This window comes from Salmo salar, chromosome 20, assembly GCF_965601325.2.
Source record: "Salmo salar chromosome 20, fSalSal1, whole genome shotgun sequence".
NCBI classification, from domain to species: domain Eukaryota; kingdom Metazoa; phylum Chordata; class Actinopteri; order Salmoniformes; family Salmonidae; genus Salmo; species Salmo salar.
The window spans coordinates 30,656,480-30,684,435 of record NC_138310.1 but is presented as its reverse complement, the minus strand read 5'-3'; the positions used below and the strand labels follow the sequence as shown (position 1 = coordinate 30,684,435).

Below are 27,956 nucleotides of genomic sequence, written 5' to 3'. Positions count from 1 at the left end.
TTAAACACATTTAGCATAGACAAATTGTGGTAGTCTTTTATTTAACAAGTCAGTTAAGAACAAATTCTTATTTTACAATGACTGCCTACCCCAGGACCCAAAATGTCTTAGGCATTATCATAATTGTAGCCCCAGAGAAACACACCGGATTCAACTTGTCAACTAATCATCAGGCATGTTTGTCCGGGGCTACAACAAAAATGTGCTGTTGGGGGTACTGAAGGACTGGAGTTAAGAACCACTGCTGTAAGCCTATGGCTGCATTGGTGTTGCGTGCCATTATCAGCTGCAAAATGGGTTCACATGGCTGATATTCTGAAAAAAATGGTAACAATCAAATAAAACTAAATTGGAGAGCATGCGAGTGAAGAAAAACAAGTCATGTTCATTTGAGAATACAGACAAATTAGAGATTCCCTTCCCATCTTTATTGCAGGATTGTGATCCATCATCAACACTAGTCATCTTGAAAAATAGTTAAGTGTTTAAACTTGTTTTAATTGTTAACTTCAAATAATCAACATGTTCATATTTAAAAGTGTACAAGTAAGCTAACTTATGTAAAAGGTTAGACATTAGTAACAAGTAGGCTATTACTAAAACAATTTCATGTGGAAAAAAATAAATACATTTAAATACATTTTTTTTAAAAAGAGTAAATACCAGTGGCAGCCAACCTCCCTCTGATCTAGTGGGTGAGTAGACTTCTGTTCCAGCCCAACAATAGCACACTTCATTAACTAATTAGGTTTGATACATTGAATCAGGTGTGTGTGCTGGAACAGAAGTGTGGATACCCAGCAGGGTTGACCTGCTCCAGTTGTAAAAACTACACTGACTTTTAAACAATTTTTGGTTCACAATTTGCTAACATAGGTACACAATCCTTGGCATACAAGGATGTACCCTTACAACATTAATTGGGACTTCATCTGCAGACAGGATTTGACGCCTCTGTATCCGAGGACAGAAAGCTAAACAGGCTGCATTATACTCAAGTTAGACAGCCCTGAATATTATGTTGTCTGTCCTCAGTTTCTCGCTAGGGACTGGAGAATAGTTTCATTATGTCCTCCCACAAAAGGTACCGGTCCTATCCAGAGTAGCCTCCTCCCTTCTGACAGCTGGAAGTGCTAGCTAATCCTTTCACCCTCTTCCATGGCTGTTAGCTATCTTGATGCATTTGTAGCCAACTAGCTAATATGAAGTTAGTAAACGGGTGATATTTAAACTCCCGTAGCTAACTATACAGTATATAAAATTAGCCAACATTACGTTAGCAGCTCATTTGAGTTATCCTCAACAAGTTTTTGTAGAAAGCTAGCTAATATTACATCGTTTTAGATCACTTTCAGAATATATCTACTTAGTTGAATAGGTTCTCCCACTGCCTACGTTTTCTGTGTCTTTTAAAAAAAGGAAATAATGGGCAATCATCCCGAAATTTCAGGTGGCAGGACCGAGTTTGGGAGAACCCTTGAATAAGCCCCACACTGGACAAAAATAGCTTTATAACTAACCCAACATATACCAGAGCCTGTCTTTCCAATGTAACCAAGTCAATCATAGTCGATAGTGCCAAGAACATTCCAGCATTTATTTGGATATTTCCGTAAGGAACGCCTACTTTATGAAGTGCGCGTGTGCAATAACTCAATTTGCACTTGCGCTCCTAAACAACGCACTTTTTTGAAACTTTGGCAAAGGGTAAAGTCTACTAACGCAGTCCACTCTGTTCGTTACAAATTATAGTTTTGAAAACAGAAAACTGTGTGGAAATCAAATGTTTCATCAATGAGAAAATGTGCAGAATGCCGGGCAAAATCCATCTCGCTCCATTTTCTCCCTGTGCTGGCCACCGGGCTTCCTCTCATGACCATATTTGGTCGTGAGTGGAACCGCCAACCAGATGCTTCACATTTATACATCCGGTGAAATATCTGTCTCGTTGTTTTATCTGTGGTCATAATATCCATAAAACCTAGCGGTCAAACACGGAAATGGTTACAATCGTTTTTTCGCCATTATTGTTTCCCATAGGAAATTTTAAAACCACTTCAAACAAAAACTCCCAGAAACACTTCAGCAAGCAGGCCTTTCTAATCAACCTGGACCGGGTATCCTGGAAGGATATTGACCTCATTCCTTGAGTAGAGGATGCCTGGTTCTTTTTTTTAAATGCCTTCCTCACCATCTTAAATAAGCATGCCCCATTCAAGAAATTTAGAACCAGGAACAGATATAGCACCTGGTTCTCTCCAGTCCTGACTGCACCTTAACCAACACAAAAACATCCTGTGGCGTTCTGCATTAGCATCGAACAGCCCCCGTGATATGCAACTTTTCAGGGAAGTTAGAAACCAATATACAAAGGCAGTTAGAAAAGCCAAGGCTAGCTTTTTCAAGCAGAAATTTACTTCCTGCAACACAAACTCAAAAAAGTTCTGGGACACTGTAAAGTCCTTGGAGAATAAGAGCACCTCCTCCCAGCTGCCCACTGCACTGAGGATAGAAAACTCTGTCACCACCGATAAATCCTTGATAATTGAGAATTTCAATAAGCATTTTTCTACGGCTGGCCATGCTTTCCACCTGGCTACCCCTACCCTGGTCAACAGCACTGCACCCCCCCACAGCAACTCGCCCAAGCCTTCCCCATTTCTCCTTCTCCAAAATCCAGTCAGCTGATGTTCTGAAAGAGCTGCAAAATCTGAACCCCTACAAATCAGCCAGGCTAGACAATCTGGACCCTTTCTTTCGAAAATTATCTGCCGAAATTGTTGCAACCCCTATTACTAGCCTGTTCAACCTCTCTTTCGTGTCGTCAGAGATTCCCAAAGATTGGAAAGCAGCTGCGGTCATCCCCCTCTTCAAAGGGGGGGACACTCTTGACCCAAACTGCTACAGACCTATATCTATCCTACCATGCCTTTCTAAAGTCTTCGAAAGCCAAGTCAATAAACAGATTACCGACCATTTCGAATCCCACCGCACCTTCTCCGCTATGCAATCTGATTTCAGAGCTGGTCATGGTGCACCTCAGCCACGCTCAAGGTCCTAAACGATATCTTAACCGCCATCGATAAGAAACAATACTGTGCAGCCGTATTCATTGACCTGGCCAAGGCTTTCGACTCTGTCAATCACCACATCCTCATCGGCAGACTCAATAGCCTTGGTTTCTCAAATGATTGCCTCGCCTGGTTCACCAACTACTTCGCTGATAGAGTTCAGTGTGTCAAATCGGAGGGCCTGTTGTCCGGGCCTCTGGCAATCTCTATGGGGGTGCCACAGGGTTCAGTTCTTGGGCCAACTCTTTTCTCTGTATACATCAATAATATCGCTCTTGCTGCTGGTGAGTCTCTGATCCACCTCTACGCAGACGACACCATTCTGTATACTTCTGGCCCTTCTTTGGACACTGTGTTAACTACCCTCCAGACGAGCTTCAATGCCATACAACTCTCCTTCCGTGGCCTCCAACTGCTCTTAAATACAAGTAAAACTAAATGCATGCTCTTCAACCAATCGCTGCCTGCACCTGCCCGCCCGTCCAGCATCACGACTCTGGACGGTTCTGACTTAGAATATGTGGACAACTACAAATACCTAGGTGTCTGGTTAGACTGTAAACTCTCCTTCCAGACTCACATCAAACATCTCCAATTCAAAGTTAAATCTAGAATTGGCTTCCTATTTCACAACAAAGCATCTTTCACTCATGCTGCCAAACATACCCTCGTAAAACTGACCATACTACCGATCCTCAACTTTGGCGATGTAATTTACAAAATAGCCTCCAATACCCTACTCAATAAATTGGATGCAGTCTATCACAGTGCCATCCGTTTTGCCACCAAAGCTCCATATACTACCCACCACTGCGACCTGTAGGCTCTCGTTGGCTGGCCCTCGCTTCATATTCGTCGCCAAACCCACTGGCTCCAGGTCATCTACAAGACCCTACTAGGTAAAGTTCCCCCTTATCTCAGCTCGCTGGTCACCATAGGAGCACCCACCTGTAGCATGCGCTCCAGCAGGAATATCTCTCTGGTCACCCCCAAAGCCAATTCCTCCTTCGGCCGCCTCTCCTTCCAGTTCTCTGCTGCCAATGACTGGAACGAACTACAAAAACCTCTAAAACTGGAAATACTTATCTCCCTCACTAGCTTTAAGCACCAGCTGTCAGAGCAGCTCACAGATTACTGCACCTGTACATAGCCCATCTATGATTTAGCCCAAACAACTACCTCTTCCCCTAATGTATTTATTTATTTATTTTGCTCCTTTGCACCCCATTATTTATATTTCTACTTTGCACTTTCTTCCACTGCAAATCTACTATTCCAGTGTTTTACTTGCTATATTGTATTTACTTCGCCAACATGGCCTTTTTTGCCTTTACCTCTCTTATCTCACCTCATTTGCTCACTTTGTATATAGACTTATTTTTCTACTATATTATTGACTGTATGTTTGTTTTACTCCATGTGTAACTCTGTGTTGTTGTATGTGTCAAACTGCTTTGCTTTATCTTGGCCAGGTCGCAATTGTAAATGAGAACTTGTTCTCAACTTGCCTACCTGATTAAATAAAGGTGAAATAAAAAAATAAAAAAATATCTGTGTTTCATGTAGGCTTGCCCTGGCGTGGCGTTTTGATAACCATGTACATCTCTCTCGGACAAGGTGACTTTTATCAATATATTCGGCTCTATTTACTCTCAGATTCTAAAATGCTAATTAGCATCAAAGTAGATATCATGCAAGACTACAAATCCCTACAAGTTCCTGCACGTATCTCTAGCTGACACCTAGCTAGCTACCTTGATCCAAAACGAAAGATATGTTGAATATTTTCATTTACTGTTCCATATTTTATTTAACTAATATTTGTTGCCTTATATATGCATTTGATCCTGACTTGTACAGAATCCTATTCTCGTGGCAGTCATATATTTACAATGTACTATGAATACTAGGCTAGTTTTTTGCAAAGAAGCTAGTTTCCTACACTATATATACAAAAGTATGTGGACATCCCTTCAAATTTGTGGATTCAGCTATTTCAGCCACACCCATTGCTGACAGGTGTATAAAATCAAGCACACAGCCATGCAGTCTCCATAGACAAACATTGGCAGTAGAATAGCCTTACTGAAGAGCTCAGTGACTTTCAACGTGGCACCGTCATTGTATGCCACCTTTCCAACAAATCAGTTCGTCAAATTTCTGCCCTGCTAGAGGTGACCTGGTCAACTGTAAGTGCAGTTATTGTGAAGTGGAAATGTCTAGGAGCGACAACGGCTCAGCCGCAAAATGGTAGGCCACACAAACTCAAAGAACGGGGCCGCTGAAGCGCTTAAAAATTGTCTGTCCTCGGTTGCAACACTAACTACCGAGTTCCAAACTGCCTCTGGAAGCAACATCAGCATAATAACTGTTCACCAGGAGCTTCCTGAAAAGGGTTTCCACAGACAAATCTGGGTTTGGCAGATGCCAGGAGAACGCAATGCATAGTGCCATTTGTAAAGTTTGGTGGAGGAGGAATAATGGTCAGGGTCTGTTTTTCATGGTTTGGGCTAGGGCCCTTAGTTCCCGTGAAGGGAAATGTTAACGCTACAGCATACCATTATATTCTAGACGATTCTATGCTTCCAACTTTGTGGCAACAGTTTGGGGAAGGCCTTTTCCTGTTTCAGCATGACAATGCCCCCCTTGCCAAAGCGAGGTCCATACAGAAATGGTTTGTCAGTGTGGAAGAACTTAACTGACCTGCACAGAGCCCTGACCTCAACTCCATCGAACACCTTAGGGATGAATTGGATCTACGACTGTGAGCCAGGCCTAACCTCCCAACATCAGTGCTCGACATCACTAATGCTCTTGTGGCTGAATGGAAGTCCCCATAGAAATTTTCCAACATCTAGTGGAAAGCCTTCCTAGAAGAGTGGGGTCTGTTATGGGACCAACTCCATATTAATGCCCATGATTTTGGAATGAGATGTTCAACAAGCATATACCCACATACTTTTGGCCATGTCGTATAGAAAACACCTGACTTTAAGTAAAATGATTTATTCATCAATGCCACAAACATGGTACATCGAAGAGCACCATACAAATTTCTATCCAGGAGTGCACAGATTTTTCTGCTTTTCCATTTGAGGAATTAGACCAGAACAAATCATTTAAAAAGGCATATTGTGATTTTTGATGGGTGAGTTACAAATGGAGAAACAGGTTTGATATAAAATACTAGGTCAACTCCAGCAGAATGAGAAACACTTAATAAAAGTCTATTTAGAAATGCCTCATATGGAAATCTTAACTTCATCTCAAAAGCATGATAAATGTCTTCCACAGATCATACATATAAAACTGGACAGTGAGTGAGGGAAACAGCAATGTACACAGATGCTGCAGGAGTGACTAGTCAGGCATACCAAAAAGATCTGTCAGTAGCCCTATGCTTTAGCCAGTGTGTTTCTGAAGTCAAGGCAACATTGTTGCCTAGCTAGCCAAACAAGACAGCGACAAGCAGAAACAGACTGACACACTGTGTTGCTGTTTGATACACATGATACGTTATTAATTTAGCACCATCAATACAAATATATTTGCATGTTTATGCTGAGTGACAGCACTGTAAAACAAATATTCTGGTCTTACTCTTGGCATTGTCAGAGACTGTAGAAATCACTGGCAGTCAAAAACCAGATCATGCATATAATGAGGTAAAGTGTGTTTGAAGCTCTAAATGTGTTGACAATCTAAAGCATATTTCCTTCTCAAAGAATCATTGCATTTACCAGTGATTTCATGAACACTGATAGAGTTCACTTCAATATATATTTCCTGGTAATAAAAAGTCAGTGGGACTGTGGGAGAAACCTAAAGGTTTTGTCCTATTTTTCCCTCCTGGGAAAACAAACACCAAAATATATAGAAGCCCTAAAACACACACACTATTTTCAGCCTTTGAAGGTAAATCATGTGGGGATAAAAAGTGTATTTTTAGCCCCTCCTTTCACTCGCTGTGCTCTTTGTGCTCTCTGTATTTCCACTGGATGTAGTAAAATATGTCCTTCTCACTGTCCACCACCAGAGGCTCTCTGGCCATACCTACAACCAAAGAGAAACAGACATGAACTGCTGGCTAACCCACCAGTTAATGACAGAGATTTTTATTGGTATTTTATTTCACCTTTATTTAACCAGGTAGGCCAGTTGAGAACAAGTTCTCATTTACAACTGCGACCTGGCCAAGATAAAGCAAAGCAGTGCCACACAACACAGACTTACACATGGAATAAACAAACAGAGCCAATAACACAATAGAAAACATCTATATACAGTGTGTGCAAATGAGGTAAGATAAGGAAGGTAAGGCAATAAATAGGCCGTAGTGGCGAAGTAATTACAATTTAGCAATTAAACACTGGAGTGATAGATGTGCAGAAGATGCAGATAGAGGTAGAGATGCTGGTGTGTAAAGGAGAAGAAAAAAAATAATAATAATATGGGGATGAGATAGTTGGATGGGCTATTTACAGATGGGCTATGTACAGGTGCAATGATCTGTGAGCTGCTCCGACAGCTGATGCTTAAAGATAGTGAGGGAGATATAAGTCTCCAACTTCAGTGATTTTTGCAATTCGTTCCAGTCATTGGCAGCAGAGAACTGGAAGGAAAGGCAGCCAAAGGAGGAATTGGCTTTGGGGGTGACCAGTGAAATATACCTGCTGGAGCGCGTGCTACGGGTGGGTGTTGCTATGGTGACCAGTGAGCTGAGATAAGGCGGGGCTTTACCTAGCAAAGACTTATAGATGACCTGTAGCCAGTGGGTTTGGCAGCGAATATGAAGCGAAGGCCAGCCAACGAGAGCATACAGGTCGCAGTTGTGGGTAGTATATGGGGCTTTGGTGACAAAACGGATGGCACTGTGATAGACTACATCCAGTTTGCTGAGTAGAGTGTTGGAGGCTATTTTATAGATGACATTGCCGAAGTCAAGGATCGGTAGGATAGTCAGTTTTACAAGGGTATGTTTGGTAGCATAAATGAAGGATGCTTTGTTGTGAAATAGGAAGCCGATTCTAGATTTAATTTTGGATTGGAGATGCTTAATGTGAGTCTGGAAGGAGAGTTTACAGTCTAACCAGACACCTAGGTATTTGTAGTTGTCCACATATTCTAAGAACCGTCCAGAGTCGTGATGCTGGACGGGCGGGCAGGTGTGGGCAGCGATCGGTTGAAGAGCATGCATTTAGTTATACTTGCATTTAAGAGCAGTTGGAGGCCACGGAAGGAGAGTTGTATGGCATTGAAGCTCGTCTGAAGGGTAGTTGACACAGTGTCCAAACAAGGGCCAGAAGTATACAGAATGGTGTCGTCTGCGTAGAGGTGGATCAAAGAATCACCCGCAGCAAGAGCGACATTATTGATGTATACAGAGAAAAGAGTCGGCCCGAGGTTTGAACCCTGTGGCACCCCCATAGAGACTGACAGAGGTCCGGACAACAGGCCCTCCGATTTGACACACTGAACTCTATCAGAGAAGTAGTATGTGAACCAGGCGAGGCAGTCATTTGAGAAACCAAGGCTGTTGAGTCTGCCGATAAGAATGTGGTGATTGACAGAGTCGAAAGCCTTGGCCAGGTCGATGAATACGGGTGCACAGTATTGTCTTTTATTGATGGCGGTTATGATATCGTTTAGGACCTTGACTGTGGCTGAGGTGCACCCATGACCAGCTTGGAAACCAGATTGCATAGCGGAGAAGGTACGGTGGGATTCAAAATGTTCGGTGATCTGTTTGTTAACTTGGCTTTCGAAGACCTTAGAAAGGCAGGGTAGGATAGATATAGGTCTGTAGCAGTTTGGGTCTAGAGTGTCTCCCCCTTTGAAGAGGGGGATGACCGCAGAAGCTTTCCAATCTTTGGGGATATCAGACGATACGAAAGAGGTTGAACAGGCTAGTAATAGGGTTTGCAACAATTGCGGCGGATAATTTTAGAAAGAGAGGGTCCAGATTGTCTAGCCCAGCTGATTTGTAGGGGTCCAGATTTTACAACTCTTTCAGAACATCAGCTATCTGGATTTGGGTGAAGGAGAAATGGGGGAGGCTTGGGCAAGTTGCTGTGGGGGGTGCAGGGCTGTTGACCGGTGTAGGGGTAGCCAGGTGGAAAGCATGGCCAACCGTAGAAAAAAGCTTATTGAAATTCTCAATTATCGGGGATTTATCGGTGGTGACAGTGTTTCCTAGCCTCAGTGCAGTGGGCAGCTAGGAGGAGGTGCTCTTATTCTCCATGGACTTTACAGTGTCCCAGAACTTTTTGGAGTTTGTGCTACAGGATGCAAATTTCTGTTTGAAAAAGCTAGCCTTTGCTTTCCTAACTACCTGTTTACTAACTGCCTATTTACTGAAATTCATAAAATGTATCTAAGATACAGGTGCCTAATCCAAAATCCACCTCTAGACACTTGGATCTGAAGGATTCGTTGCGTGTAAATAATATGAGTTTCCTCAGCTTACACCCATCTGGTCCTTTCAGAACCAAACATAATGTCTAACAGCAGAAGCAAGGGGTTGATTTTGGACTGCTGATATTTGTGTGACTCACCAGTAACCCCCACTGGCCGGATGGTGTACTCGTTGAGGGTGAAGCCTTTCTCCAGAGCGTGAGTTCTCATGTTCTTATTGAAGATGTCACTAACAGTGAAATACAGCACACCACAGTAATACTGGTCCTTAGGAATTAACCTGCAGTAAGATAAGGGAAATGGTGTTTCTGTTAGAGCAAGGTTACAGCAACACCATCATTAAGTTTGACGACACAATGTTGGTAGGCTTGACCACCGACGACGAGACAGCCTATATGGAGGATGTCAGAGACCTGGCACTGTGATGCCAGAACAACAATCTCTCCCTCAACGTCAGCAAGACAACAGGAAAAGGCGGCCCGAGCATACCCCATTCACATTGACAGGGCTGTAGTGGAGGGTCGAGAGCTTCAAGTTCTTTCCTGTCTACATCACTAAGGATCTATCATGGTCCACACACATCAACACAGTTGTGAAGAGGGCACGACAACACGTCTTCCCCCTCAGGAGGCTGAAAAGATGTGGCATGGGCCTACAGATCCTCAAAAAGTTCTACAGCTGCATCATTGAGAGCATCTTGACTGGCTGCATCATCGCTTGGTACTGCTTGACATCCGACTGCAAGGCGCTACAGAGGGTAGTGCGTACAACCCAGTACATCACTGGGGCCGAGCTCCCTGCCATCTAGGACCTCTATATCAGGCGTGTCAAGAGGAAGGCCCTACAAAAAAAAAGTTGCCTCCGGTCATAGACTGTTCTCTCTGCTACCGCATGGCAAGTGGTACCGATGCAAGTCTGAAACCAGTCGAAGTCTGGAACCAACAGGACACTGAACAGCTTCTACCCCTAAGCCTGCTAAATAGTTAGTTAAATAGTTTGGTTAGCTATTTGGTTAACTATCTGCATTGACCCTTTTTTACACAAAATATTTGTCTCATCACATACGCTGCTGCTGTTTATTATCTGTCACTTTATTCCTAGTTATATGTACATACACTTCCAGTCAAGAGTTTGGACACACCTACTCATTCAAGGGTTTTTCTTTATTTTTACTATTTTCTACATTGTATAATAGTAGTGAAGACATCAAAACTATGAAATAACACATATGGAATCATGTAGTAACCCAAAAACTGTGAAACAAATCAAAATATATTTTATATTAGAGATTCTTCAAAGTAGCCACCCTTTGCCTTGACAGCTTTGCACACTCTTGGAATTCTCTCAACCAGCTTCACCTGGAATGCTTTTCCAACAATCTTGAAGGAGTTCCCACATATGCTGAGCCCTTGTTGGCTGCTTTTACTTCACTCTGCATTCCAACTCCTCCCAAAACATCTCAATTGGGGTGAGGTCGGGGGATTGTGGTGGCCAGGTCATCTGATGCAGCACTCCATCACTCTCCTTCTTGGTCAAATAGCCCTTACACAGCCTCGAGGTGTGTTGGGTCATTGTCCTGTTGAAAAACAAATTATTGTCCTACTAAGCGCAAACCAGATGGGATGGCGTATTGCTGCAGAATGCTGTGGTAGCCATGCTGGTAAAGTGTGCCTTGAACTCTAAATAAATCACTGACAGTGTCACCAGCAAAGCACTCCCACACCTCCTCCTACATGCTTCACGGTGAGAACCACACATGCGGAGAGATCATCTGTTCACCTACTCTGAGTCTCACAAAGACACAGCAGTTGGAACCAAAAATCTCAAATTTGGACTCATCAGACCAAAGGACAGATTTCCACCGGTCTAATGTCCATTGCACGGGTTTCTTGGCCCAAGCAAGTCTCTTCTTCTTATTGGTGTCCTTTAGTTGTGGTTTCTATGCAGAAATTCAAGAATGAAGGCCTGATTCACACAGTCTCCTCTGAACAGTTGATGTTGAGATGTGTCTGTTACTTGAACTCTGAAGCATTTATTTGGGCTGCAATCTGAGGTGCAGTTAACTCTAATGAACTTATCCTCTGCAGCAGAGGAAACTCTGGGTCTTCCTTTCCTGTGGCGGTCCTCATGACAGTCAGTTTCATTATAGAGCTTGATGGTTTGAGACTGCACTTGAATTTTCCAGATTGACTGACCATCATGTCTTAAAAAGTAATGATGGACAGCTGTTTCTCTTTGCTTATTTGAGCTGTTCTTCATATAATATGGACTATCTTCTGTATACCACCCCTAGATTTGTTTAGCACTTTTTTTGGTTACTACATGATTCCATGTGTTATTTCATAGTTTTGATGTCTTCACTATTATTCTACAATATAGAAAATAGTAAAAATAAAGAACCTCTTGAATGAGTACGTCGGTCCAAACTTTTGACTGGTACTGTATCTACCTCAATTACCTCGTACCCCTCCACATCGACTTAGTACTGGTACCCTGTGTATATAGCCAAGTTATCATTACTCATTTTGTCTTTATTACCACGGCTTTTACTTTTCTATTATTGCTCTATTTTCTTTCGATCTGCATCGTTGGGAAGGGCCTGTACGTAAGCATTTCACTGTTAGTCTACACCTGTTGTTTAAGAAGCATGTGACCAATAGATATAGCACTTTCAACAACATGTCATTCTGTCTGACCTTCCTCAGGTAACGGAGTCATCAGAACAACATGTGATGAGGTGCGTTTGTAACTAGTTACTAGGTACCCACCTGATATCAATACGCCTGTGAAGATATTCCTCCCCATCATCATCATTTTGCTGCAGCTGGCAGACTCCCTAGAGACAGAAACCATCAAATCAATGACCAGGTCGTCGACCAGGTAAAATAAAGGTTGAATAGATAAACATTCTGACTAATGTGACTAGAGAAAGTAACTATCACATAAATAAGCTGTGAGCCATGTGCTTGAACGGTTGCTTCCAATGTAGTTAAGTGAAAGCAGTACAGACCCTTGCTGCACAAACTACATTACAAATCAAAACATCTTAGTTACTTTCACTGTTAAAGAAACAGATAAAGCAATATTCCCTGCAGCTAGCTAGCCACACGCAGCCCTCACCATGCATTTGGTGTCTCCTTTGGACAGTGTGTCTGTAATGAACCCAATGGACTCAAAACGTTCAACCACGGCATGGAGAAGTTTGGGCTTGAAGAGGAAGAACAAAGAAAGTATGGGATGAGCATATGAAAGTCATAAGAGGTCGTCTTCTGTTGAATGCAATGCCCTTGGACTGTCATGAATGCATGCACTAAACCAAAGCATGGCAAATAAGAATGTATTTGGACTGGTGAACTGTAAAGCACTTAAATGGAGATTGCACTTACCCAATGTCCACTTATAAGTAGTCAACTGTACCTTAGTGTATATTAATCATTACAGTACCAAAGCAGCAGTAGGCATTGTGGAGTTTGGTGGTCACCTGTTTCTCATCCATAGAGGTGTAGTTTGGGTGAGTCAGCAAGATATCAATATCCCCACTGGATTCAGCACCTGTAGAAGAGAATGCTGGAACAGATAAATAATTAGGAAATTATCCAAAAAATATAAAATAATCTAGTTTATAAAAACAACATTTTCCTTCCCACTGCAATCACTTCCTTGATCATACATGAAACATGCACATCTAAACAGTACACAGAGTTATTAATACTAAAAACCACCAAGTACACCACTACATGTGAGGACTCACTTCTCCTGTAGCTTCCACAGATGGCCCTGATGTACTCAGTAACCAGCAACTCCAGCTCCTGCAGAATGAATGGTCTGGACAAACACACAAAGTGTAAGACAGTAGTAACAGTAAATACACTCCATTCTAATCAAAAAATATTCACAACAGCAAATATCACCCACCTCCATCTTCGTCATCTGAACTCGTGGAATCCTCTTCTCAAACTCCTCAAAGTACCTACAGCAAACCCAGAGCAGCTTCACACACACGCCACCAAGCATGCACAGGAAACTTCAATTGGAATGTATGAGACACCAGCCATTGATGGTCATACAACATTAGCAAAAGACTTACATTGGGGCAGGCAGAGTGATCCACTGACAGGAGATTCACACTTGAGTCCAATCTACTGATGATGATTGAGCTTGTGTTCAATTTTATTCAGATCTAAAAGCACAACAGTGTTAATATACAGTGAGCTCAAAGTATTGGGACAGTGACAAGTTATTTGTTTTGTCTGTGCACTCCAGCACTTTGGATTTTAAATGATACAATGACTGAGGTTAAAGTGCAGACTGTCAGCTTTAATTTGAGATGAATCGATATGGAATAGAATATGTTACTAAACACTTCTACATTAATGTAGATGCTGCCATGATTGCTGATAATCTTGAATGAATCGTGAATAATGACTGAGAAAGTAATTGGCATAAATATCATTCCCCCAAAAATGATAACATAACCTCCCGTTAATGTAATGGTGAAAGGTTAGCATGTCTTGGGAATAGGATAGTTTGTAACCCAATATGAATGAAAATACCCTCAAATTAAAGCTGACAGTCTGCACATTAACCTCATAGTCATTGTATCATCTCAAATCCAAAGTGCTGTAAAAAGTATCTTTAAAAGTTCAGCAAACCTTCCAGGGTCTTCACTCCCTCATCCAAAAACTTTCTGGCAGCAGCCGAACTGGAGAAGGAGGGAGAGTTAACTGGTTAGGTGTGTTCGATAAAGGCTGGAACAAAATCCTGTGGAACAGTAGTTTTCCGCGAGAAGAGTTTGCCACCAAAGGGCTAGAAAACGGGGTCAGTGATTGGGTTTAACAAACAAAGCAAAAGACATACCCAATACCAGTAACTCTGGTAAGGAAGTTGATGGAGGAGCTGGTGTCATCATTACGAATCTGGGAAGATAAACACAATCCATTAGCCTGCATCAAACTGAGTGGAATTAACAATATAATTATCTTCTTTCGTTTATGCACTTTGCATTGTGGCCACATTGGACAAAGAAGTGACAGACTGCACCTTGCTTGAAGGATAATGTCATTCCTCAAACACTCTCCTTTTCCAACTTCTTGAGTGTTCCTGTTTGTAAAAAGACATCTATCTTACATTTACATTTTTGTCATTTAGCAGACACTCTTATCCAGAGCGACTTACAGTAGTGAATGCATACATTTCATTTCATGCATTTTTTTGTTGTTGTTGTACTGGCCCCCCGTGGGAATCGAACCCACAACCCTGGCGTTGCACACACCATGCTGGCGTTGCAAACACCATGCTCTACCAACTGAGCCACAGGGAAGATCTTCTTAATGAACTCTTTTTCCAACTACCTTCTATTTAAAATAGAGGCTCCTTGGTAGGCTCCTTAAGAGTACATCTTGAGCTAGCATCAGATGAGCTTTCAAGTCAATCATCGACCACTGCTATAACAGCACTGTACTGTCTGAGACACCTATTTCAACACCTATGCCCTCACCAGTTTCTTGGCCTCTTCTCCATTTTTGATCTTCTGGGGGTACTTGGAGATCACTGAAGCTGCTTTCCTGAAAAACACTGTAGCACAACACAGATAGTTATTCACTGTAATTGAGGGAGTAACGGGGGAGTAAACATGGGGCTGAAGGAGTCAGACAAATTACTTATTCAGATGCCTGTTGTGAAGGGACACTTGCATTCTTAACTACACTACTACCATGTCTTACCTGTAGGCGTTGTACTTTTGGATAGCTCTGTTGACATTCCTCTCATAGTTGGTCAATTCTGGGAGAGTAAGAAACAAATATAGAATCATACTCACCCAGACTTCGCATATTGAAGAAACTAACAGAGAATATTGGTTGGTTTCACAGGCTATTAGCCATGATCACCACAGATGCTGACGTTTTACCTCACGTTAACAGGCTGTGCAAAGGGGGTTTCAATTACGTTTGACACAGCCCATAACTAACGTAAACTCACATTTGTACGGAATGGGGTGTTACGTTACATCCACACAGCTATTAGCTAACTAAACATTACGAGGACTACAACTAGTACTAGGGGTTAGCATTTTAAATAATGAAATGTTTATATTCGTGTTTTACTAGCTAGTAATATGTCAATCTGCTTAACCTATTGCTTGTTATATTTGGTTGCAAATTAAGGTAGCTAGCAAAGAAGCTACTATAGCTAGCTAACCTATTCATATGTGCTAGCCAGGTGTCGTTAGCTTGTAGCTAGCACGCCCCTTAACTGTAAGAAAGTCTGCTATTCCCTCGTTTGGGGATTCCTGTGGCGCTTTCATTTTACTCATCTCTGTATTCCAGCTTTTTTCACAAGTATGTTGTATTCTTATTTTACTTTCTTGCGAGAAGTAATGTAGCTAGCTAAAACAGCCTCTGCAGCCTGCTAGCTATTAATATTAACAGGGGAGAGGAGACGAACAATGAACTCCACTACGAGGGGGGCAGGGCGTGCGTGACACAACACAGAAATAGCAAGAGATAAATAACCATTTTTGGTTCAAAGTAGACCAGTGAGCGGGTAGTATTATGCGAATACGGTACACACATAAAAAAGGACTGAAAAATAGAGGTCGGACACAAATGTTTGAGTGACATATAGAGGAGTCTCTGGTCCTCACATTCATATGACGAAGACCCATAAAACACCCTCAAAGTTTAATGAAATACAAAACTAGAATTCAAGTACTACACACATAATTATTTAATTACAGTCACAGTCAATAAATAGCAGTTTATGACAAATGCCAGACAATAAACCCACTTTGGATGTAACTGAGAAACATCACATTTGTGCCAGTTCCAAGGTGATATGATTCTGAGTCAGCTAAAATGGACATTACACACACCACTACAGTGAAGGTATGTACATTCTCTGCCAACAGAAGTGCTTGGTTTACAGTAGGGCTGCCTAATTGCCCTCCTAAGAAAAGTATCTGACGTCCCTGCCGGTCTGTATCATCGATGCTCCTTCTGCTCAAGCTACTGCTACTGACTGCCTTTCCCAAATGCCTCTACATCTGAAGCTGTGAAAGACCATCAACCATGAACTGCCAGATCCCTACATTTGTTTTCAAAGCGAATTTGAGATTCTTGTTTGTAATGTAAAGCGCTATATACAATAAATGTATTATTACTATAATACATTCAGTAGTAGGCCATTGGTACTCAAGCACTAGTCAATGCAACCTGCTTAGTGTCACAGGAGAAATAAATCACTTCATTTTACAATTCCCCTGTTTGTAAATTACACTAATAATAGCTCTAGAGTCTAGGCTATTTCCCAGCAGCCTCAGACTGCAGGATCATGTTCAGTAGGCACAAAGGAGAGAACAAAAAATAAAAAGAGCCTTCATGGAACAAGTTCAAATAGTGTCTCCCAGGCTTTCAGAATGTTTTCTCCCATGATCTTGCCTAGTGAATAAGATCCAGGCAGGCCTCCTCTTGTGTTAGGAGTCAGTCTTGATGTAGACTTTGTCCCTGGAGAAGATCTTGATGGCCTCCTCCACCTCAGAGAGCCTGCGGTCCAGCTGAGCACGACGGGAACGGACACCCAGAGAGTCGGCTCTGACTGGAAGAGACAGCAGCTCACTCACCAGAGACCGATGGGCTGGAAGAAGAGAGACGAAAGAGAAAGAATAAATAAGAGCATCCATCTTGGTCTGAAGGTTCAACACAAATACACAGCATCTTTTCAATAGTAAATACCATCTATTTGAGCTGATGTATACATACTAAGCAACTTGAAAAATAATAGGTATAAGACAAATAATGTAAAAGTGTTTGTGGTAAAAGACCTACTCTCTTTGAGTGACTCCAGGGTCTCCTGTCTCTCCCTCTCTGGCATCAGGGTGTGACCAGCTGGGATGGATGGATCAGGAATGCTCCTCCTCTTTTCCTCCTCCTCCCGTCGCCACTGCTCCTTCCGCTCCTCAAGGCTGATAGATAGAGGGAAAGAGAGAATGATTCATAGTGTCAGAAAAAAGTATGCTTTGTTAACTATGAGGCAGAATTATTGGATCTGGAGTGAAGATTTGCTACATCCAGTGACTTACACTTTTGAATGCAAGATAGACTTTTTGTTAAGTGCAGTTACAGAGGATAATGTATATTGGTTCAGTGTACTTACTACTGAGGCACCTGTCCCTTGATGGCGCTGGGCAGGGGCTGACTGTTCCTCAGGTTGGTCAATGACTGGGAGCGACGGAGGACTGTCTTCCCTGCAGCCTGCGCATTGTGGCTCACAAAGTCCACCATCCTGCCCTGCACCTGCAACAGAATATACAAATTAATTAAGTTTGCATTTGGGCTCAGGGCATAGCACATCATAAAATAATCATACCACATTTTTGATATTGGTAATTGGTGAAAACAGACAGTACAGAAGAGATATTCTGCTCAGCCACATTTGGAGGTAAATGGAAGTTGAATAAAAAGATGATGTCTCAACCTTCAGCTGTGGAGGTTCCAACCATAGAGGGCAAGGTTTGGAGGTAGATGTGCAAATACACAGCTAAAATACACACTGATTGATTGGAGGAATAGATGTTTACATTTCAGTTGGAGTCCATCCATTAATTCAGTCAGTTCATCTCACCTGTAAACTCTGTTTCCCTGTATGGTTTTGGGAGGCTGAGCGAGGTGAGGGGGATGGCGATGGGGCACAGCTTGGTCTTGGGGAGGGTGAGAGAGCATGCTTTAGTCTTGGGGGGCCAGCAGAACCACAGATAGAATGTGCTTTTAAAAAGTTCTGACACTCCGGCTTCATAGGGGAGCTGGTCTCCTGCAGAAGGAAGAGAGAGAGAGGAAGTAAAGAGATGATGGTATGTGACATGGTCATCACTACAGCCATGTAGAATCGATCCCACATTATTACAAAAATAAAAATACCACTGGTGGTGCCCTGGTTTGTTATAGGAAGAGGGCCCAGCATCCCTGGACATCCTTATAATTTGAACTAACTGGCACAGGTCTATGCTTGGTGTGGAAGCCCCCAGTGCACTAAACAAAGGGCTGCCTATCTCCCAGTCCCCCTCACCTGTAGCTGGGCCATGACCCTGGAGGGGATGTCCTGGTATTTAGGGGAGCTCCACAGGGCTTTGACCGGGACGGGACGGGAGTGTTCCCTCTGTGCCTCCTGCTCTCTGCAGCGTCTCTGGATCTCCCTCAACCGACGCACGTTCTCCTTTCCGTAGTCACGCACCAGCTGCTCTGTGGGACAAACAGAGAATACAGGGAATGAGAGAAAGGTAACACAGTCCCATATTGTTTCTGTTGAACCTTTTAAATGTATTTTCCTGTATAGTAAATGACAGTCACCACCCTTGCATGCAATGTACTACAATGACAAACAGTCCATCCACTACAACCACAAATGTGGCTTTGAATTTGGCAAGGAAAGTGGAAGATGGTGTTGACCTGTGCTTACCACGAAACAGTAGGTGTTGGACTTACTGTGCTTAGAGGGGTTGGGACTGAGGGAGACCCCCTCCAGTCTTAGCAGAGCCCCCACCACCCCTCTCTGGCCCCTCTCCAGAATGTGTGTGGCATTTGGGCCGATGCGGGGGTGCCGAGGGGCACGGGCGCTGTAGCAGCCTGGGTACAACACAGGGTCCGGGGCCAGGGGACCAGAAAGAAGGGCTAGGGTCCCATGAGCGTTCCCCTCCAGACGACCCCTGGCTGGGATAAGGAAGTACGGAAGACACCATGTGACATGCTGTACCAACAATTATTGGGATTTTAAAATGCTGTACATTTTAGCTATCTTACCAGAGGCAGGACGTTTGTAGTATTCGGGAAAAAGGGAGGGATCTGGGGGTATGGGCCCAGATATCATGGAGGGACCCTCGCACATCACTGAACACCTGTGGCTGTTGCGAGACAGAGACCACAGATATTCACAATTGGGCTATCTAGCTAACTACTCGCATAGGTTTTTAACTGAATTCACATTTCAGAAAGTAACGTTATCATTTAAGCAACAAATGTAATGCCAGTTAGAAAACACTTGTTACACGCTGACCATGACCTACTGTTGCAGGTTTAGAGAAAAAGCAGTCGTTAGCGAACGTGAGCTAGCTAGCAAAAGATATCGATGCATTCATTGACGACTGATGATATCTAACGGTATTGTTCCTACAACTACAGCGAACATTCGCTAGCCTAAATAAACACAATAGTTAGAATCTGTTTTACAGTTTTCTGCCAAATATTACCGTTATAAAATACTCCAGACTTCAAACCAACTGTAACTAGCACTAGCAGCCCAATCAACACGCAGCAGTCAGTAATGACGCAGTGTTAAAGACAAATCCCTCACCATGGCAACAGTGTAACCTACCGCATATACGTGAGAGGCAACTATAACATCAAATACAGTACAATATAAAGATAGGCTGAAACGCTTCTCCAATAGAAATCCCGATCACACTTGTTGGCTAACTAAACTCATGCGCACAAACACTTCATCTGGTCTAACTGTCGAACTGCGCATGTGCACGCCGTGAAATAAAAGGCACTCCTTCAATATAAAGTTGTTTTTGAGGAATAATTGAAACGGTTCAGTTTGTCACTTTCACAAAGTCGGAGTAATAACATGTTCAGATACTTAAGACATTGGCTCGAATCTAGGTTGTACCTTTAGATTTCGAGAAAATGAACAACTAAGGAAGAATCTTTCACTTGTCTCATTGACTTCTCAAACCCCGGCCTGGTCTGTTCGGTCTCTTTCGCAATCATTTCCCGGAAGTCTTGCGATGTTGCGCTTCTGAGTTTAGAACCTCAGTGATAATACTGAGGCTGACGACGATCTACCACAGAGCACCTGGATGTCCCCGACATAGAGATGCTATTAAATTAACAAAGGGGCTATGTCAGAATCCCTAAAAATTCCATAATGGATCAATTTTGGTCAAGGAGAAATCCAAAACAAGTCTAATTGGAATTAATGGCAGTAGAGGCAAAGGTGATGCATTTCCTGTGTTTACTTGTGCAGGAAAATAAAAGTACGACGTGATATATAAGAAATTGTGTAATTGAATAATATTAAACATAAAATATTGCCATATAATTATAAATACAGTTTATACGGGTTTTTATAAAACAATTATGTATAAATATAAAAAATATTTGTAAACAGACCATAAATGTCTCCGATGTTTTCTTGGAACGCTGTGAGTGATATTATGATACAATATCAGTACTTGTTGCACTTACAACTTATCTAAGTCCTATCGTGACCCTTCAATTATCATAATGAAATGTCTAAAGATGTTCTTATAATAAGGTCCGCTCGTTCCTCAACTCAGCAGAGAACAAAGTCGTTTGAATGTTCTTTGGTGATAGGAGTTAGAAAATTGACATCCCAACATACATTTATATTTTTCACATACATTTCACTCAACAATGAATAACTGAGTAGTACCGGAACTGTTGAAATAATATAAATAAATGGGATTTTTTTAAATGTTTGCACACGTTAAGAGTTATCTCGCGTGGGCCACCTAATATTAAGGAGGAATAGAGTTAATTCGCTGTCAGTCACTTTCAGTCCTCAGCTCAATGGCAAAGCAGAATTAATCGTCGAGATCACTTGCAGATAGGTCAGCTCAACGAATCCAGCAGCAACACGCGACAAACGGTTCAGCTCCGTGACGTCAGCAGCAGCAGCAGCAGCTGGCACCAGCTCTATAACCACGTTCCCGAATGCTTTACTTATAGTAGGTGGGGATTTTAATATTTCTCCGAATAATTTAATTGATAGATGGCCTCCGGGACAGTCCTCTTCTATGAATACAAGTTTGAGGCAGTTTATGGAAAGGTTTGATATTATAGATATTTGGAGAGTAAAGTTTCCTAATGACAAGTCTTTCACATGGCACGCTCCAGACAATCACACAGATTTTTGGCTGGTATCTAAATGTTTGATAAACAGGGTATTTCTGTTAACATCCTTGCCACTCACCTTACTGATCATAGAGCTATTAATATTGACATGAAACTTTTTATCTCTGTTAATGGCATTAGCAAAGCATCCTACTGGAAGCTTAATAGCGCTTTATTAAAACATGCGTTGGTCAAGATGGAGATAAACAATTTAATTACACACTTTTAGAACAAAGCTATAAGTGACAATTCACACAGTAATAATATGAGGTTGGAAAATATTTAAGAAAATATGGGAGTTTTCTTGCCAAGACAAGGAGAGCTGAAGAAGAAAGTGTAATTACAAAGATCACCTCTCTTGTTCAAAAGCCTGTTGAAAGTGTCTCAGAGGAGGACAAGTCTGTTCTGTTTGAGCTACAAAACAAGTTGGATGATATGTATAAACTGAAAGCAGAGGGAGCCTTTGTCAGATCTAGGAAGAAGTGGCTAGAGGAGGGTGAACAAAATTAATCTTATTTTTTCAGGTTAGAAAAATACCACTCTAAAAATAATACAATTCAACAATTAACTATTAATGGTCTCATCACAGATGATCCCAAATTAATCTCTAACTTTAGTTACAACTTCTACAGGAATTTATATAGTTCTAAGTATTGTGAGGTTTCCTCAACTCTTTTTTTTTACTCTCTGGGGGATGTGAAATCAATTGGGGAGGCTGAGAGGGAAAAGTGTGATGACCCTATTATAGCTGAAGAGATAATTTATTCTATTGAACACCTTAAAAATAATACGTATCCTGGGACTGATGGTATATCTGCTGAGTTTTACAAAACGTTTTCTCAACAGTTAGCCCCATTTCTGTTGGAGGTCTTTTCTGAAAGCATTACAAATAATGCTCTCTCTCCCAGTTTGACTCAGTCTGATTACATTAATACCTTAGCCCAAGAAAAACTTGCTTCTACTCAATAATTGGTGTCCAATCTGTCTGCTCAATAATGACTACAAAATATGAGCAAAAAGAATGAAGGCAATATTGGACTCAATTATAGAAGAGACCCAATCTGGCTTCATGAGGAATAGACATATATCTAATAATATCTGACTGGTGTTAGACCTTATTGACTATTCTGATTTAATCTTCGAAGATAGTTTTATTCTCTTCTTAGACTTTTATAAAGCCTTCGATACAGTGGAACATGAGTTTCTATTTCTCTCCCTTGAGAAATTTGGTTTTGGGGAATTATTTTGTAGTACTATTAAAACTCTTTATATGAATGGGAACAGTTCAATTCAATTAAAGCATGGCACTTCTCCTAGATTTGATTTGATAAGAGGAATTAGGCAAGGTTGCCCAATTTCGCCTTACCTCTTCCTGCTTGCAACCCAACTTCTTACAAGTTCTGTTAAATCCAACAATATAAAAGGGATCTCTATTGTTGACAGAGATATTATCATAAGTCAACTTGCAGATCACACAACCCTCTTTTTGAAAGATGCTGACCAGATTCCTAGAGCAGTCGATGTGATAAATATATTTTCAAAAGCATCTGGTCTTTGCCTAAACCTTAACAAGTGTGAATTGTTTGCTGTTAAAGACTGTGTGATACCCTCTATATGCAATATTCCAGTCAAGGAAAAAGTAACATACGTTGGGATTACCATATCTAAGGATCAACAGGAAAGATGCTCATTAAATTTTATACCTATTATTGAAAAAAATAAAATAAGTTCAACCATTGGTTGCAGAGGGATTTATCCTTGAAAGGTCGAGTATTACTTTCTAAAGCTGAAGGTATCTCCAGACTTACTTATGCAGCCCAGTCCCTATATCTTGACAACAAAATAGGTAAAGCTGTTGACCAGGTGCTTTTCAACTTAATCTGGAAAAATCACACGCATTATATTAGGAAATCTGTCGTTATGAACTCATATGAAGATGGTGGTCTGAATTTATTTGATTTTCCTACTTTGAATAATACTTTTAAGATAAATTGGGCTAAACATTTTTTATAGAATCCAACTTCAATTTGGAATTTCATCCCTCATTATATCTTCTCCCGTTTTGGTGGCCTCAATTTTATGTTACTTCGTAACTATAACATTGATAAGATTCCTGCAAAATTATCTGCTTTTCTAGACAAGTATTCATAGCGTGGTCGTTAATATATAAACATCATTTTTCCCTGCATAGGTATTTCATTTGGAACAATAAGGACATTTTGTATAGAAACAAGTCTTTATTTTTTAAGAACTGGTTCAATAATCATATCCTGCTGGTGAGTCAACGTTTTAATGCAGAAGGATTGTTACTCAATTATGAGACATTTTTATCTCGTTACAATATTCCAGTTACAGACAATATCCAGCAACTTCGCATAGCCATTGAAGATGAGTGGGACAACATTCCACAGGCCACAATCAACAGCCCGATCAACTCTATGTGAAAAAATGTGTCGTGCTGCATGAGGCAAATGGTGGTCACACCAGATACTGACTGGTTTTCTGATCCACACCCCTACTTTTTTAAAGGTATCTGTCACCAACAGATGCATATCTGTATTCACAATCATGTGAAATCCATAGATTAGAGATTAATGAATTTATTTCAATTGACTGATTTCCTTATATGAACTGTTACTCAGTCAAATCTGGGGAATTTGTTGCATGTTGCGTTTTATTTTTGTTTAGTGTAGTATTCTAATTCCTAATTCTATGTTCCCTGACCTTGAGTGGATGTTGAACTAGATACGGAAGGTGAATGAGCGAGACGTCTCAGGTATCCACTAGATAGCACAGCCACAAAGTCAAAATTGTCTATATTGTAAAAATTCAAGAAAACAAAAATGAGCTTTTTGGTCTTAATTTAAGGTTAGGTTTAGGCAAATTGTAGAAATATGCAGGGTTTATGACTTTGTGGCTGTGCGAACTAGTGACGACTGACGTATTCTGTTTTTCTGAGACTTTCCTCTGACAATGCCCTCAAAGATGTTCATTGGACCTTGAACAAACTGGATACCGAGTACCCGGAGGCAGTGTTCATTGTCGCAGGGGACTTTAACAAAAGTAACTTAAGGTCCTCCCCAACTACTATCAACATATTGACTGTCCAACTTGTAGAAATTCTACACTTGACCACTGCTAAACGCATTTTCGACAAGGGTATAAGGCCCTCTTCCGTCCTCCTTTTGGAAAATCTGACCACGACTCCATTTTGCTCCTCCCCATCTCAGTCACCGGATTCATAAAAATGCAAAGATTGTGCTTTTCAAAACGTACCCCAATCAAAAAACGTAGATTGATGGCAGCCTTGTTGGGAAAGATGCTGCTTATTAAAACTTCTTATGGCTTGGGGGCAGTATTTCGACGTCTGGATGAGAAGCATGCCCAAAGTAAACTGCCTGTTACTCAGGCCCATATGCATTTAATTGGTATATTTGGATAGAAAACACTCTAAAGTTTCCAAAACTGTTAAAATAATGTCTGAGTATAACAGAACTGATATGGCAGGCGAAAACCTGAGGAAAATCCATCCAGGAAGTGGGATTTTTTTGATGTGGGTATTTTCAATTGAATGCCTATACAGTATCTAATGGGTTAGGACTCAGATTGCAGTTCCTATGGCTTCCACTAGATGTCAACAGTCTTTAGACATTGTTTCAGGCTTGTTTTGTGAAAAATGAAGAAGAATGAGACCCGTTTTGTCAGTGTACTGAGGAAGAATGCAGAGCTGGTTTGCGCGCGACCGATTGCGTGCCCTTCGTTGTTTTTCCTTTCTATTGAATGCGCTATTGTCCGGTTGAAATATTATTGATTATTTAGACAATTGACAACCTGAGGATTAATTGTAAACATCCTTTGACATGTTTCGACGAACTTTACCGCTACTATTAGGATGTATTCGTCTGCATGTTTTGACCGCCTTGGAGCCAGTGGATTACTGAACAAAACGCGCCAACAAAGTTTTTGAGTTTTTGGGATATAAAGAGGGACTTTATCGAACAAAACAAACATTTATTGTGTAGCTGGGACTCTTGTGACTGCAACCATATGAAGATCTTCAAAGGTAAGTGATTAATTTGAGCGTTATTTCTGACTTTTGTAATTCCTTTACTTGGTTGTAAAATGTTTGTATGCTTTTGTAAGCGGGGCGCTGTCCTCAGATAATTGCATGGTATGCTTTTGCCGTAAAGCCTTTTTGAAATCTGACAAAGCAGCTGGATTAACAAGAAGTTCATCTTTAAGCCGATGTATAACACTTGTATTTTTTATGAATGTTTATTATAACTATGTCTGTATTTTGAATTTGGCGCTCTGCAATTTCACCGGATGTTGTCGAGGTGGGTCGCTAGCGGAACGCCTGCGCCAGAAAGGTTAACATGTCAAGGTGACCGAGGACAATTGTATAGTTAAACAGTACAAATACGACATACGCAGATCAATCAAGATGGCGAGACACAAGTATAGGGTCAAAGGGGAGGAGCAATTCAGCGTGTCGGAGACAAGGTATATGTGGCAGGGGCTTCTAACGATCACGGATTACAAAAAGAAAGCCAGTCACGTCGCGGACACCAATGCCGCCCTACCGGACGAGCGGGGAAAAAAAATCTACCGACTCGAGCATAACGACTCTGAGCTGCTGAGGATAGCCCCTGAGGACAACGAGGGCTACGTGTTTATGGTCTCCATGGAGGACTATGCAAGTCATTCAAGCTTGTTAACTCTCGCAAGGCTGCCAGCCCTGACGGTATCCCAAGCCTCACAGCATGTGTAGACCAGCTAGCTGTTGTGTTTTCAGACTTCTCTAGCTCAGGCTGTTATCCCCACCTGCTTCAAGATGTCCACTATCATCCTGGTGCCCAAGAAAGGGAAAGGAACTGAATGAATACCGACCCGAAGCACTCACTTCCATCATCATGAAGTGCTTCAAGAGGCTAGTCAAAGATCCACAGACGAACCTCACCCACCTGGACAAAAGGAATGCATATGTGAGGATGCTGTTCATCCACTATAGCTTGGCCTTCAATACCATAGTGCCCTCTAAGCTAATCACAAAGATTACAACCCTGGGACTGAACTCCTTCTTATGTAACTGGGTCGTAGACTTCCTGACGGGCAGGCGGCCCTCAGGTGATGAAGGTAGGCAACATTACCTCCTCCACACTGTTCCTCAACATGGGGGCCACACAAGGGTGTGTCCTCAGTCCCCTCCTGTAGTCCCTGTATACCCATGACAGCGTGCCTCACACAGTTCCAACTCCATCATCAAGTTCGGTGACGTCACAACAGTAGTAGGCCTGATTACAAACAACGACAAAACGGCCTACAGAGGAGGTAGGCACTCTGATGGTGTGGTGCCAGGTCAACAACCTCTCCCTTAACATCAACAAAACAAAGGAGCTGAATGTGGAATTCAGGAGGAACCAGGTTGGACACATCCCCATGCTCATCAATGGGGCCGCCGCTGAAAAGGTCAAACCACATGGACGCTGTGGTGAAGAAGGCACGGCAGCGACTCTTCAACCTAAGGAGGCCCAAAAAATGTGTCCTGTCCCCGAGGGCTCTTACAGTGTTCTACAGCTGTAACCAAATCATCATCAAGCTTTGATTAGTGCTAGGGAAAAACCCAAAATGTGCACCCGGGGGGACTCCAGGACCGAGTTTGGGAAACCCTGTTCTACAGGAGCACCATCGAGAGCATACTGTCGGGCTGCATCGTGGCCTGGTACAGCAACTCCACCGCCAATGACAGCAAGGCTCTACAGAGGGTGGTACGCTCAGACGAATGCACCATTAGGTGCTCACTGCCCGCCCTTCAGGACAACTACAACACCAGGTGTCGCAGGAAGGCCAAGAAGATCATCATGGACCTCTTTTATCACTCAGACACGGGCAGGATAGAAGTATCAAGGCAAAAACTGTCAGACTGGCCAATAGTTTATACCCCCAGATCATCAGGATGCTGAATAGCCACTATGCAGCTACCCGCTCCTCCTGTCTCCCTCCTGCTCCCCAGACTTCGTACCCGCCTACCCGCCTGATTTTTTTTGAGTTTCTGCTGTCCAGAGGGAGCGTTGGTTCCACACCACGCAACTGAGAACAGGAACTGTGACTTGCTTTCAGCTCTGGAGCTGGGAGTCATTGAAAGTTGAAGATTCCTGGTGTCTGTGACGCCCGCTGTTTGGTGCGACGCAGACCTGGTGGAGAGCGTGTTTGAAACTGTCTGTACCACTGAGTTTTGATGCAGAGTCTTTACCAGATAAAGTTAGGATGTGTCAGTTATCCCATGAGAGCTTTTGTCCCGAATCCATTACAGTGTTTTAGGTGTCAAACTTATGGTCAGGTGGCAGCAGTGTGTAGGAGGGATATTCCTATATGTGAGAGTGTGCAGGACATGAGACAAAGAAGTGTGTAGTATTAGTGGAAAAAGTATTGTGTGTAAACTGTAGGGGTACTCATGGTGTTGGAGATCAGAGGTGTCCGGTGAGAGAAAGGCAGGTTGAGGTTGCCAGGTCATAGTGCAGAAGGTGCCATATGTTGAGGCAGGGAAAAGAGTACTAGAGGAAAA

General features: G+C 42.1%; 2 protein-coding genes across 7 annotated transcripts; both read right to left on the bottom strand.

The window, feature by feature from the left end:
- Nucleotides 1-24: 24 nt before the first annotated feature.
- On the bottom strand, nt 25-15,999 carry LOC106580473 (DNA polymerase beta). 4 transcript variants are annotated; one of them, XM_045703221.2, is made up of 13 exons: nt 15,209-15,999; nt 14,983-15,059; nt 14,526-14,585; nt 14,343-14,401; nt 14,138-14,187; nt 13,573-13,665; nt 13,401-13,455; nt 13,237-13,310; nt 12,967-13,037; nt 12,606-12,692; nt 12,254-12,321; nt 9,626-9,765; nt 25-7,124 (listed from the first exon to the last, which is right to left on the bottom strand). In XM_045703221.2, the coding sequence occupies exons 9-13, from the start codon at nt 12,979-12,981 to the stop codon at nt 7,030-7,032; spliced, it is 405 nt and encodes a 134-aa protein (XP_045559177.1). In that variant the 5' UTR covers nt 12,982-13,037; nt 13,237-13,310; nt 13,401-13,455; nt 13,573-13,665; nt 14,138-14,187; nt 14,343-14,401; nt 14,526-14,585; nt 14,983-15,059; nt 15,209-15,999; the 3' UTR covers nt 25-7,029. The 4 variants fall into 4 exon arrangements, with proteins under 4 accessions (XP_045559177.1, XP_082822485.1, XP_082822487.1 ...); XM_082966359.1 differs by having other exon boundaries at nt 12,967-13,052; nt 15,209-15,997; XM_082966361.1 differs by having other exon boundaries at nt 12,967-13,052; nt 14,983-15,049; nt 15,304-15,997.
- Nucleotides 16,000-16,093: 94 nt separating this feature from the next.
- Nucleotides 16,094-20,354, bottom strand: enkd1 (enkurin domain containing 1). Of its 3 annotated transcripts, none has more exons than XM_014161483.3 (8): nt 20,145-20,354; nt 19,277-19,377; nt 18,962-19,186; nt 18,546-18,718; nt 18,105-18,290; nt 17,637-17,776; nt 17,309-17,445; nt 16,094-17,117 (listed from the first exon to the last, which is right to left on the bottom strand). In XM_014161483.3, exons 2-8 carry the CDS (start codon nt 19,359-19,361, stop codon nt 16,957-16,959), a joined length of 1,107 nt encoding a protein of 368 aa, XP_014016958.2. In that variant the 5' UTR covers nt 19,362-19,377; nt 20,145-20,354; the 3' UTR covers nt 16,094-16,956. The 3 variants fall into 3 exon arrangements, with proteins under 3 accessions (XP_014016958.2, XP_014016955.2, XP_014016956.2); XM_014161480.2 differs by lacking the exon at nt 20,145-20,354 and adding an exon at nt 19,848-19,991; XM_014161481.3 differs by lacking the exon at nt 20,145-20,354 and adding an exon at nt 19,723-19,850.
- Between the last annotated feature and the right edge of the window lie 7,602 nt (nt 20,355-27,956).

Bases quoted from the DNA above. Each gene is read 5' to 3' on its own strand.
- enkd1 (XM_014161480.2), bottom strand. The intron at 17,446-17,636 runs GTAAGTACACTG...TCTATCTATCAG, and splicing joins AAGGGACAGGTGCCTCAGTA to CCTTGAGGAGCGGAAGGAGC. The intron at 17,118-17,308 runs GTAGGTCTTTTA...CTCTTCTTCCAG, and splicing joins CCTGGAGTCACTCAAAGAGA to CCCATCGGTCTCTGGTGAGT.
- LOC106580473 (XM_045703221.2), bottom strand. The intron at 9,766-12,253 runs GTGGGTACCTAG...ATCTTACTGCAG, and splicing joins CACAGGCGTATTGATATCAG to GTTAATTCCTAAGGACCAGT. The intron at 7,125-9,625 runs GTGAGTCACACA...CTTTGGTTGTAG, and splicing joins CCGGCCAGTGGGGGTTACTG to GTATGGCCAGAGAGCCTCTG.